At 39.7% G+C, this 13,783-nt stretch overlaps 1 protein-coding gene across 30 annotated transcripts in view; it reads left to right on the forward strand.

Moving 5' to 3' along the window:
* LOC118280391 (probable multidrug resistance-associated protein lethal(2)03659) overlaps nt 1-13,783 on the forward strand; it is a 79,317-nt gene that overhangs the window by 26,941 nt on the left and 38,593 nt on the right. For 29 of the 30 annotated variants that reach the window (XM_050701806.1, XM_050701808.1, XM_050701809.1 and 26 more), the window contains exons 2-10: nt 5,631-5,838; nt 6,627-6,689; nt 7,689-7,765; nt 8,048-8,150; nt 8,710-8,814; nt 9,898-10,000; nt 10,451-10,682; nt 11,588-11,744; nt 13,354-13,710. In XM_050701806.1, the coding sequence (XP_050557763.1) occupies nt 5,759-5,838; nt 6,627-6,689; nt 7,689-7,765; nt 8,048-8,150; nt 8,710-8,814; nt 9,898-10,000; nt 10,451-10,682; nt 11,588-11,744; nt 13,354-13,710 (1,277 nt within the window). In that variant the 5' untranslated portion in view covers nt 5,631-5,758. Of the gene's footprint in view, nt 1-5,630; nt 5,839-6,626; nt 6,690-7,688; nt 7,766-8,047; nt 8,151-8,709; nt 8,815-9,897; nt 10,001-10,450; nt 10,683-11,587; nt 11,745-12,141; nt 12,214-13,353; nt 13,711-13,783 lie in introns of those variants that run through there. The other variant, XM_050701837.1, reaches the window with a different exon arrangement.

Genomic DNA, 13,783 nt, shown 5'->3' on the forward strand with positions numbered 1-13,783 from the left:
CTGACGCAGTTTCCTGGCCCTGGCATCGAATTCAGGACCTTGTACTCAGTTAACACCCTTGATGACCCTTGTACTTTCCTCAACGAGGCAATGAAATGCAATATCATTAAATATGAGTCTGTAATCATTGGATCATCGTCCATTTAAATTAGACCCTGTTTCTGTAGTAGTTAATTTGACACCATAGTTCATTTTATATTGGACTCTAATTAATGGATCGTCCATTTAAATAAGACCTTGTTTCTCTAATAGATAATTTGACATTGTGGCTTATTTTATATTAGACATTAATTAGTAGGTTATCAATTTAAATCTGCTGCTAAGTCTCTGACTGTCTGACAAGTCGAGCAAAAAAAAGCGCTTCGCTTGAAGCTTCCTTGTGCGAACTGCTAGGAGTGGAACTCCTTGCCGGGGTCTGTGTTTCCTGATGGGTATAACCTGGGTGGGTTCTGGGCTTTTAGGGGTTATGAATTTAAGGGTTGTTGGGGTATCGGGGATTGGGAATAATGGAAAGGAGTAGTTGGCCTCCGGTAATCTCACTCACACAACGAAATACAACGCAATCATTGTTTCACATCGGTTTTCTTTGAGGCCGCTCCAATCGAGCTGGCCCATTCGTGCCGAAGCATGGCTCTCCCACACATGGTAAAAGAAACTTGTAAAATGGTTTAGACTTCAGTAGTTCCGGATCAATTCGATTGAATGTAAAAAATAATAAAATATTTCCCTATGACAATATACTGTTAATTTTTTTTTTATTTCATTTGTTCGCAATATCAAGGGCTTGGTTTGACAAAAATCAATGGGGACATGTAGCCATGAGCAATGACCTTAGCCTACGACAGACAGTTCTCCGGAGCGATCGATAGTGTTATCATGAAACTTTTATCTGTTGACTGAACAGTCACTGTGACTGGGCGACCGGCTGCTGCGTGATGCGTCGCAGGTTGGATTTCGGAACTATTCTTTATGTGATCAGTAAATTGTCTACTCAACTCAACTTCACGCGTTTTATCCCCGAAGGGGTAGGCCGAGGTGCCCAGTACGGCACGTAATGTCACTGAATAATGTACAGTTGTACACCCACTTTTCACAATTTATGTTGTAAGTCCCATGTAATGTGTTACATTACATGTGTGTTATGTGACACATTTCCAGACTCCGCGCTACTACTGAGAATTTTTTAGAAAATCCGAAAAAAAGCCCAGCAATACTTTGCCCGACCCGGGAATCGAATCCGAGACCCCTTGTACGGCAGTCACACACGAGGCAATCCGATTTTACTTTTGCGGGTGTCCTATCCATGGGCGACGCTAATCACTTACCATTATTCAATCCGCTAGGCTCATTCCACTATCATGGGTCATGGCCCGTGGGCTAAAGTTGTCGCTCAAGGGCACTGGGTATAACACAAATAACATGTCCCCATTGATTTTCGTGAAACCAAGCCCTTGGTATGAATGGCGAAGCGAATTCGGCACTAGCTACGCTTTGATACCTTCACGGCTAATTTTAATGGTGACGGCAGGTTATAATACATTTTGTTATGGGACAAGTCCGCTACAACCTCCCAAAACTACTGCAACAAGTCCTATAAGCCAGGATCTACAGTAGATACAACCATGAAAACACCGGAACACTGAAGTTAGGTGCGTCCACTGACTGCACGGTTGGCGCGGTGGCTGGGCAACTGGCTGCCGTGCAACGTGTCGCGGGCTCGATTCCCGCACGAAACAACTCATTGTGTGATCCACAGATTGTTGTTCCGGGTCTGGGCGTGATGTGCATGTGAACTTTTATGTTTGTAAACGCACCCACGACACAGGAGTAAATCCTAACTTGAGGCAACGTTTAAAAAAATCACTGTCTTGGATCCCGCAACGAAATAAATCAGAAGATATTATTAGAGGAGAAGGAAAATAATATAGTTTCCACTTCCCTCGGTGAATTTAATGCAGTCGGCAAGCAACACGGAAGGACGTAACGATATCTTTTGTAACCATTGCCTTGGTCGGCTCAATAACCTTTATTTTACCTTTTAAATCTTTATTTTCACACACGACAAACATGCATGAAAAGACTGATGACGTTGTTGAAGCGAAAGTGGTATGTAAGATTCGTAGCAATTGGCGTTCCATTGTCTCTGCCTACCCCTATGGGAGACAGGCGTGAACTTATGTTTGTGTGTCCATCGCGGGGACGGAGAAACGTAAGCGCGGGGACGATGAGCCGTAAGCGCGGGAATTCAAGTTCGGAGCCTGTTCCGAGGCGAGGCGATTACGTTATTATTCCGATTAGTGTGCGTTGCAGTAGGGAGTTTAATACAAACCATTCTGAACGGCTCGAGGCGATACGGTGACGATCCCTTTCCGATCCCATATGTGTGCTGAGACCCTTAGATTGTCCTTATAAAATCTTATAATTTATCATCATCTTGGGAAACACATTGTACGTACCTAAATAACTTCACTGCTTCCCATAAGACGGATCGTAAGTTTGTTTGTCACATCATTGATGATAAAATATTAAATGAAAATGGAGAATAATTTACATTTTCATGTAAAAACATACGTCTTGGGAAATTACTGTAATGTTTGAGTAAATTACGAATGTGTTTGTGGGAAACGTGTTTGATATTTCATTGTGTAACTTAAGTGGCTTCCCACGAGAAAACAATGTGTTGTGGGTGTACGGTAGTGAGAGCCAAGTTTGCGGAATAATGACACGGTGTCCGATGGAGATGTGAAATATTTTAAGAGTTGCATTGGTTGCTTTTTTATTTCTTTTTTTTTTTGAGTGTGGAAAATCAACCAATGCCTTTTCTCGCCTTGCGAGGCGAGAGGGAGTGCCAGACCCTTACTGACTAAAAACCACCCCGTTCCTACTCCTGCTTTTTGAACCGGAGCCCCGGTAAACCCGCTAGGTAGTCCGCAGTTCCGGATCAGGCATCAACTCTACTGGGCCCCATCTGTGGTGGTCTGATGGCGCTTTGAGGCGCGCGCGGAACGCAATGTGCCATAGGCATGCGTCTGAAAACTATGGATTAATCTACACAAGTTTTAACAGAAACTTTATACCTAAAGCTACTTAAATGACAAACATTTTTGATTCGAATAGGTTAGATCGTTATCGCCCGTTAGATGGCGAGTTTCAAATCAAATTATCGGGTTGTCCGTTTTTTAAATTCGATTTTCATGACCAACTTGGCGTTTGTTTCATATTAATGATTTATTTGATACCTAGCAATTCTCATGTCGTACGTATGTCTTTGTGTGTGTCTGTTCAGGTACAATACCCAGTAAAATAAATAAGTTATTACGTTATTTCATCATAAATTATTATTATTTCAGTGTTGACTGTCGATATTACTGTATTGGTCGTCTATAGAATATTATTTATCTACATAGTTACTAGGCAAACATTTTTAGTACTTTTTTAGATAGCTACAAAGCTTACAGCCCGCCTGGTGGTAAGCGGACGCCGTAGTTTAATGGTACGCGTCCACAGGTCCGCATCGGTACGTATCTGACTCTACTAAACTAAACTATTTCTTAGTAACGATTTTGTATCGAAAGCAATCGCTAAGGACTGGTTTAAGAACCATTAAATGACTTTAAATAAGGCGGTAACCGACTTCAAAAAAGGAGGTTCTCAATTTGACTGTATCTATCTATGTATGTTTGTGTTGTGTTAGTTTTGCTGAACCGATTTTGATGCGCTTTTCAGCATAGTATTTTTCAGATTTAGGAAAACGTTTTAGGGATATTGCTTGACTTAAAAAAAAAAACTGTAAAGAAAATAGAAGGCGGTTCCCTTTTTTCAAAAAAGCTTTTTTCTATTGTATTATCGATTCTCGTTAATTTGAAACTAGTTGGACTCTTAAAATATTTCGAATTACCGAACGTTTTAAATATTAAATGGACCGAAATATCAAAAATCTAATATGTTTACCCTATAAGTAGCACTTAGTATAAAAAATAGGTAGTCTAGAAAGAATACATTAGCGTCCCGCCTTTCCTAGCTAGATGGTAAGTTACCCCCGAAATAGGTCTGCCCCAATAAAAGCCAGACTCGCGTCGCCAGACACCATTGATTATGTACTGATCGGAGTCTCAACTTACTGCAGATGTGTCGATATAATCACTGCGTCGTTGTTCGAGAGGTCGCAAGTGCGACTGTCGGATAAGGGGTCTCGGGTTCGATTCCCGGGTTGGGCAAAGGATTACTATACTTTTTTCGGTTTTACGAAAATTTCTCTGTGGTAGCACGGAAACTGGAATTGTGCATATGGCTCACCCCCTTACATGGGACTTTTTTAACACAAATGGTGAAAAGTGGGTGTACATTGTATAGCTGCATTACGTACGGTAATGTGCACAGTGTAATGGTTAAAGGCCTGATGTTGTATGTTATGTATGTCGATTTACATACACACGACACCCAGACCCGAAATAACAATTTATGGATCACACAAAGAGTTGATCCGTGCGGGAATCGAACCCGCTACACGGTGCACGGTATTTACCGAACAGTGAATTTATCCTTGTGTTTAAAAATCTGTAACAATACCCAGCAAAACCTAGCTAGCATTGTTAAGCTTAACTCTCTGTACACTACATACTCCGTGCCCTAATGTCGATCTACGTCGTTGCGTGCAAAATATGACCTACTTGTGTAGGTCGGGTCACCTTTTCAAATAACCTTTTTTTCGACAAAGCAATTTAGAGTCTGTTTATAAAAGGTTTTGGTTGATATTTGATTAGCGATAGTCAATATGTTGATTGGACAAGTTAAATGGTTAGTTTTGATTTTTTTTCTGTATTATGTAAATTTATACTTGGTTATAATATTAGGTAAGTCTGTTATTTAAAGAAAGGGTAGATAGAGGTGAATCTCAAAGTATTTACCTAGTTCAATGTCATACACACTAAAAAAGTATAATAATAATTATCTTATTTTATACATTTATTTTGTAACTATCGTTAGACAATATTAAATTAACTAAAATTAACTGTTTACTCACGTAAATAAACGGAGAAACTACTAGGTACAGGCAGGTTGTCGTTCGAAATTAGTCGAGCATCTGCTAATGCTAACTACTATCTACTTTACTTTAATCTGTATTATTAAGTGTGGAAGAGCAATTCTTCGGCATTATCGGGCCGACTTGACCGGAGTGATAGAATAGCTTCACAAAAAACCGACGTGAAACGACGCGTACGTTGTGTTTCGTTATGTGAGTGACATCTTCTCAATCCCCGATTCCCCAACAATCCTTAAATTTCTAAGCTCCAAAAGACCGGTAACGCACAAGTAACACATCTGGTGTTTCAAGTGTCCATAGGCGGCGGCGATTGCTTACCATCAGGTGATACGTATGCTCGTTTATTGATGTGTTCCATAAAAAAAAATGCCTAAAGATGATTCTGATTTACAAAATTATGCGTACTATAAATGAGGATATACAAAACGATTTTCTGCGAAATGAAGTTTCTTCCATGGGTTGTTATGCAAAATAGAATTATGACATAAAACATTCTGCTATAAAAGGTAGACCCGAGTCTAACATTGTACCTACTTTACTATGTCTTCTTAAATCTTACTAAGATGTATTTTTTTCTTTGTTACAGATAACCTGAAAGGCAACACAACTCCCTAAATGGTTAAGTAGTTAACTGTATGTTTAGATAGCTGTGATACGCAGCCGCGATAAGTGCCAAATATATAAATTATAAATTAATTTGTAAGCTAATCAATAATGGATCCTGGGTATTTTGATATTGAGAGGAAGCAGAACCCGAGAGAAACGGCTAGTTTCCTATCCAAGTTTTGTTTTTGGTGAGTAAAAAAAAACTATTTTTCTTTAAAAAAAGTAGTGTAAGTAAAGATGGAGTTACTCCATTCAAATGTATATGTACTTTGGAACGACTACCTTTTTTTGAGGGGGGAAAAATCACCCAATTACTTCTCTTGCCATGGGCGAGGCGAGAGGGAGTGTTCCCCGTTCCTACTCCTGCTTTTCGAACCAGAGCCTTGGTAAACCCGCTAGGTAGTCCGCAGCTCCGGATCAGGCTTCAGCCCTACTGGGTCCCATCTGTGGTGGTCTGATGGCTGGAACGACTACCTACCAATGCAACGTCACGCTTTGTATCCCCGAATGGGTAGGCAGAGGTGCACATTACAGCACGTATGCCGCTATACAATGTACACCCACTTTCCACCATGTGTGTTATAAGTCCTATGTAATAGGGGGTCAGCCTATTGCCGTATACTGGGCACAATTTGAGACTTCGTGCTATTACTGAGAAAGTTTCGAAAAACCGAAAAAAGCACAGTGATTCTTTGCCCGGCTCGAGAATCGAACCCGAGACCCCTTGCCCGGCAGTCGGAATAGGGGGCAAACGAGCAGATAGTTCACCTGATGGTAAGCGGTTAGCGCCGCCCATGGACACCAGTAACACCAGAGTAGACATAGGTGCGTTGCCGGCCTTTTAAAAAGGATTACACTCTTTTCTTGAAGGTTTGAAGCTCGTATCGGAATGCTGCTTATAAATATGAGCCTCTAGCATGACTTGAAAGTAATTGAGTTCTTCTATCTGTTAATCAAATGTGTCCTTTATTCACAGGTACACAAAGCCGATTTTCGCGAAAGGCAGGAAAGGACAGCTGAGCATATCAGATGTTTATAGGTAATGCATTCATTGCACATTATATTCATAATTCTGTGGTGTCAAGGTAAAAGGGGATAAGTCATACATTTTGAAAACTGAGTTAATGGCACAGTTGGATAAAAAACTTCATTAGTTTTACGGGAAATAAGTCAATTTACCATTGACTTATCTTTTTACCGTAATTTAAATTGACTTATCTCCTCTTTACCGTAAAACTATTTCATTTTTTTTATCCAACTGTGTCATTAACTCATTTGGCAAAATTTATGACTTATCCCCTTTTACAGTGACACCACAGAATTATTATATCGGAAACTCATAGACAGACATAAACATGGTACAGAAATAAACAAGTTCCAATTCTACTTTTAGTGACCATGTCAGTTTAAAAACTTATATCAATGAAAACAATTAGAAATTTGGAGGAGGCGTATGTTCAGCAGTGGACGTCTTGTGCCTGATATGACTATTAACTCTTCAACCGCATATTTCTGTGTCCCTACCACTCGTGTCGTAGAACATTCATCATTTTTTCGTTCTATTCACACGATTGCTCCTACTTATTTAGTGTAGATATAATTTGAAAGGGACAAGCTCGCCCTGACCTTCCATACCGCTGCAACTCCTGTGCACCAGGATCTACAGTAGATACAAACATGAAAACACCGGAACATTGAAGTCCGGCGCGTCACTGGGACATGAATAACTGTCTTGGATCCCGCAACGAAATAAATCAGAAGATATTATTAGAGGAGAAGATATAGAAAAAAAGTTTCCCTTCGGGGATTAAAGGCGTGAGGTTATGACGGGGGAAAAAAATGAAAAGAGTGTCAAACGATAGTTTCCACTTCCGTCGGTGAATTTAATGCAGAAGACAGAATGATTTAAACCTAAAGTGGTAAAAGAGACTGCACAATTGGGATTGATGTTCATTAAGACGAAGAAAATGTCCCAATTTCATAATTTCTAGTAGATTGCCTAGCAATATTTTCAATAGCTTTATTTGGTACTTTTCAGATGTACACCGGGACACAAGGCGGCGCCGCGCGGCGACACTATGGGCGCACAGTGGAGGAAACAGTTGCAGAAAAAAGGTGAATAGTTGTTTTTTATTAACATCATTGATTTTTTGTAGCAAACAAAGCTTGCGATTGGGCTGATGGTAAGCGGATAATATTGCGGTCTACATCTGGAACATTCAGTGATTGGAGTATTGACTGCGCGGTTGGAGCGGTGTGAGCAGAGTGCGCTACTTATCAGAGAGCGTTACTGTACTTCAGTCGGGTATATGACACCCGCGAGAAGAGTATGGGTGGTACTCTGCCGTCAGTTATGATGTTCAGGATGATCATTTGTATTTTATTTTAATTTCGCAGAGAAAGGCAAGCAGCCGTCCCTGCTGCGTGCCATAATCCGCACGCACGGGACCAAATTCATCATAGGAAATATTATATACGCCATACTAGATGCATCTATTAGGTGAGTCATTATATTCCTATATGTTTTCTTAGAATAGGGAGCAAACGAGTAGATCACCTGATGGTAAGCAATTAGTGCCGGCCGTGGACGCCCGTAACACCAGAGGAGTTACAAAGTATTTAACTAGTAGGAAACTAGCTTATTGTCATACACTAATAATTAATTATTGCATTGTGTGGAAACAGAAAAATTTAATTTGTAAGTACATTGTTTAACACAATTAAAGACATTGACGTGAGGCAAGTAATTCATCTATGTATATGTAATGCATTGTCGCTTCTTTTATCCCCGAAGGAGCTAGCAGAGGTGCACATTATGGCACTTGATGCCACTGTTCAATATACGCCCATACAAGTCCCATATAATATGGGGGTGAGCCTATTCCCATATATTGGGCACCATTCCAGACTCCGTGCTACTACTGGGCAATTTCTGAAACACCGTAAAAACCTCAATAATACTTTGCCCGACTCGAGAATCGAACCCTACCACTCGACTAACGAGTCAGTGATTCTTTGTATCAGGCATAATGTTTATTAATGTCATATATTTTCCACAGATTATCAATACCAATGTGCTTAGAAGGTCTAATCAACTACTTCTCCCCGTCGCACGCCGGCGTCAAAGCGAACGAGGCGTATCTATACGCTGTCGGCGTAGTGGGGTAAGTTGTACTATGTGTATTTGTTATTTTAGAACGAAAAGAAAGAAAGAAAAGGAAAACAGTTTATTTGCACCGATTAAAAAATAATTAATATGAAAAGGAATTAAAAAACTAAAAAACCCGACTGCGTTTCTTCATTATATGAAAATGAAAAAACCCTAAAACAAGAAAGTCATCGTAAAATTAAAGCAGTCGGGACCCATTCTAGAAAGCAAGCCGTATGTGCCCTCACTAAGTCTTCATATTTAGAATGGGTCCCGACTAATCAACTACTTCTACCCCCCCCCGTTCCTACGAACGGGGTAGTTTTTAGTCAGTAAGAGTCTGACACTCCCTCTCACCTCACCCAAGGCGGGAGAAGTCATTGGATGATTTTCCCCCTTGAAAAAAAGCTCAGTCTAGACTCATCCTTTGTCAGGTCTTTAGACACCCGCAGGAAGAGTAAAATTGGATACAAATGATAGTACACTACTTACTGTCTAATATTTCTATGAAGTAGAGTAGATGACTAATTATTTATTGTTTGTCTTGTAAATTATTTTAAAATATTAGAATCGTATTTTTTATTGATGTTTATGATACATTGAATTGAAATATCGCTTGACGTCACTTTTGGGTACATTTTATAAACTAAACATTGATTCAATTTATCGAAGTATTTTTACCTTATAATATGACAAAATAAAAAAAATACGTGTCTAATGTTTCTCGTTACCTAACTGACGGACTAAATAGATTTTTAATTTTCATACCCCCGGCATCATCCCTATTAATTGTTAATACATATCATCACGCCTTTAACCCCGAAGGGGTAGGCAGAGGTACACATTATGGCATTGTGTACACCCAATTTTCACAATTTATGATGTAAGTCCCATGTGGTGAGCCTATTGCCATGTACCGGGCACATTTCCAGACTCCGTGCTACCACTGAGAGATTTTCGAAAAACCGAAAAAGTAATACTTCGCCCGACTCGGGAATCAAACCCGAGACCCCTTGCCCGGCAGTCGTTCTTGCAACCACGAGCCAAAGAGACAATCTAATTTGTTGATCAGAATTGATAAGGTTATGTAATATTCCAGGCTAATGGCGCTGAGCGCTAGTCTAGTACACCCCATGCTGCTGTGGCTGCTCGACATGGCCATGAAGGTGCGCGTCGCCTGCGGGTCGCTCATTTATAGAAAGGTAAGCAATATATTTTATGGTATAAGCCGGTAAACAGACGGATCACCTGATGGTAAGCAATCGCCGCCGCCCATGGACACTTGAAACACGTAACGCCTCTGGTGTTTCAAGTGCGTTATCGTCGTTTTAGGGGTTAGAAATTTTAAGGTTGTTAGGGAATCGGGGATTGGGAAGATTGGGAAGGAGGGTAATTGGGCCTCCGTTAACCTCACTCACACAACGAAACACAACGCATGTTACATAAATGGTGTATGAAAGAATGCCAAAGTTTGCTTTTCTTTCAGCGATCTAAATACCTACATTTTAGAATTTTTGTGTGTAGAGATTGTTAGAAGTCTGTAAAATTATATATTATGTATTCTGTATAATTATATAACACTTAGTAATATAAAATTTGAGAAATATTATTTTACTTTTACATCAATAACTCCTTTTTATTTGATCTTCCAGCTACTCCGTCTAGATTTAACCAAAGGAGGGAAAGCCTCGGAGGGTCTAGCGGGTCACGTAGTCAACCTGCTGACGACGGACGCGCAGAGGTTCGACATGGCCTCTCTCTTCATGGTGGACCTCGTGAGGACTCCGATAGAGAGCACTCTCATTGTCTACCTCATGTATCGGCAGATTGGGGTCGCTACCCTTATAGGGGTCGCGTTCCTACTCATGTTTATACCTTTACAAGGTAAGTTTCGGAATGGGGGCTACCGTTTTTTTTGCTCACCAGAGGGCGCTGGTGTGAACTCGTTTTCGTCCAATAACTAGTGTCATATCATTTCCGGAGCTGCGGACAACGTAAAAGGTTACCGGGGCTCCGACTCAAAGTAGGAGAAGGAACAGGGTGGTTTTTAGTCAGTAAGAGTCTGACACTCCCTCTCGCCTCACCCAAGGCGGGAGAAGTCATTGGATGATTTTCCCCCTTAAAAAAAAAGTGTCATATCATTAGAAACACCACGATGCGTTCAACGACTAAAATCATTGACGGTGGTCATAAAGCCGCCAGCTTGAAGTGGAACTGGGCTGGTCACGTTTGCTGCATGTCGGACGAGCGGTGGGCAAAACTCTCAAGTGAGTGGAGCCCACTCAACGACCGTTTGTCAAGTTTTTTTGTTGTTATCAATTAATGGTTTCCGATTCATGCTTACTTCAAGTAAACGATATTTTTTCTTGAGCAAAATAAAGAAGAACGCTTTAATTTGACTTGAAAATAATTGTCTATGGATTAAACGAGAATCGATTTATTTTTGGTATTTGGATCTGTTTTTTTTTTTAATTAAACCCTGCCCCCACACTGGGTTTCTCACCTGTGTCGTGGGTGCGTTTACAAACATACAATGTTACATACACATGACACCCAGACCCGAAACAACAATTTGTGGATCACACAAAGAGTTGCTCTGTGCGGGAATCGAACCCGCTACCCGTTGCGCGGCAGCCAGTTGCCCAGCCACCGCGTCAACCGTTTGCAGCATTTTTAATTTGACTTTTTAATGAACTAATTTTAATTATTTAAGATCTGTATTTATAATGCATACCTATGGTCCACAATAAAGCTGATTTGATTTGATTAATATGTTTGTTTTTTTACAGGTTACCTAGGAAAAATATCTAGTAAATTGCGTCACCAGACGGCGATACGGACGGACAACCGCATCCGGCTGATGAACGAGGTGATACAGAGCATCGAGGCTATCAAGATGTATGCGTGGGAGAACGCCTTCGCTAGGATTATCGGCAAGGCGAGGAAGTAAGTGAATAATGAACTACCCTAGCATATTTTCATTTTAATTATTAATAAGTAAGCAATCGGAATGATAATATAATTATATGTATAAAATAAGGAACTTTAAAAGTATCTGCCATGGTTTTAATGGGAGGTAGAGTTGTGTTTGAAGATTACAATAGTAAAGAAACTTCGTACCCCGGACCAGTTAATTCAATTTAAGAGCTTAAAGAAGTTAAATTAACATTGACTATACTCTGTATAAAGTCACAAATACGCACGGCGCGTCGCTTCGTCAATGAATGCAATTGATAGCAATATCTTAACAAAACTCGTGCGTAGATTTTTTGTATGAAAAACAAATACTCATAATCAATCATCCATAACTATTGGCGGATACTTTTAGAACACTTTATATTATACAAAGCATCGAGGCTATCAAGATGTATGCGTGGGAGAACGCCTTCGCTAGGATTATCGGCAAGGCGAGAAAGTAAGTGAATTACCCTAGCATATTTTCATTTTTAACACCCCAAAAAGAGGGGTGTTATAAGTTTGACGTGTCTGTCTGTCTGTCTGTCTGTCTGTGGCATCATAACTCCCGAACGGATGCAGTAATTTCAATTTAGTTTTTTTCGTATTAAAGGGGACTTATGTGCGCAATAAGTAAGCAATCGGAATGATAATTATATGTATAAAATAAGGGACTTTAAAAGTGCTCTGCTACGGCTTTAATGGGAGGTAGTGTTGTGTTTGAAGATTACAATAGTTATGAATGATTGATTATTATGAGTAATTTTTATTTCATACAAAAAAATACATTTGAATTTGTTATAAAAGAGCTATCTCTTTCATTGTCTGTTTCTGTAAGTGTGTTCATCGTGCGTATTTGTGACCACTTTATACAGAGTAGAGTCAATGTTTATTTAACTTCTTTATGTTCTCAAATTGAATTAACTGGTTGGCAAGGCGAGAAAGTACGTGACCAATGACTCCCTAACCCCAAAAGGCTGGCAATGCATTTGTAACTCCTCTGGTGTTGCGGTCACAATCAGCGGTGCCGATTATTTACCATCAGGTTATCTGTCTGCTCGACTGCCGGCTTAACACATAAGAAGTTTTTTTTTTAATATTATACAGTATGTTAACTAACAGAGGGCGTTCCTGTTAACCCGCAATAGTATAGCATCCATACATGCTAAAAAAATATTACCATTCAAAAACAAAACATTTTTTTTTTAATATTAAAATATTCACCAAAAATTTTAAATCGATACGTAAAAGAAACACTCTGTGCACGCGTAGTTGAAGGAAGGCAACGTTGCAATTTATTGCTTATTTTTCTATGCTGATATTTTTATTTTAATCTATTAATGATATAGATTAATAAGTTTAAAGGAACGTCCTCTGTTAGTTAACATACTATTTATATATTTTTTTTTATGGAACAAGCCGGTAAACGAACAGACGGATCTCCTGATGGTAAGCAATCTCCACCGCCTATAGACACTTGAAACACCAGAAGCGTTACAAGTATTACCTACCTATTTTTATTTTTGTCGAAGATTTTTGATCCCATTTATTCTCAGTCTTGTACCATCATCATTAAACAATTCTTTCCATTTGTCCACAGAAAAGAGATGAACGTAATAAAAAAAATGTCGTGGCTCCGAGCAGTGATGATATCCTGCGTCAAATTAAACACCAAAGTCGCCATCTTGCTGAGTATAATGTCCTACATATCATTCCAAAACGAATTAACAGCTGCTAAAGTCTTCGTCATATTTTCGTACTATGAGATTTTGAAGTATACTCTTGTGGATTTCCTCCCTCTCGCGATCACTTTTACCCTAGAGGCGTATGTGAGTGTGAAGAGGATGCAGGAGTTCCTCCTTCTCCCGGAGGTAGATAACCAGGATGGAGTGGATCTGATGACCATTGAGGAGAAGTTCGTTCAGTCCAATGGTGTTTTTGAGAAGATTGGTAATGGGTGAGTCTGGTTTTTTTTTTATTTGACTGAAAATAATGTGGTTATTTGGATAAGGTAATGTTAGGATAAAAAT

The sequence above is a fragment of the Spodoptera frugiperda genome, chromosome 21 (genome assembly GCF_023101765.2).
Source record: "Spodoptera frugiperda isolate SF20-4 chromosome 21, AGI-APGP_CSIRO_Sfru_2.0, whole genome shotgun sequence".
In the NCBI taxonomy this organism is placed as follows: domain Eukaryota; kingdom Metazoa; phylum Arthropoda; class Insecta; order Lepidoptera; family Noctuidae; genus Spodoptera; species Spodoptera frugiperda.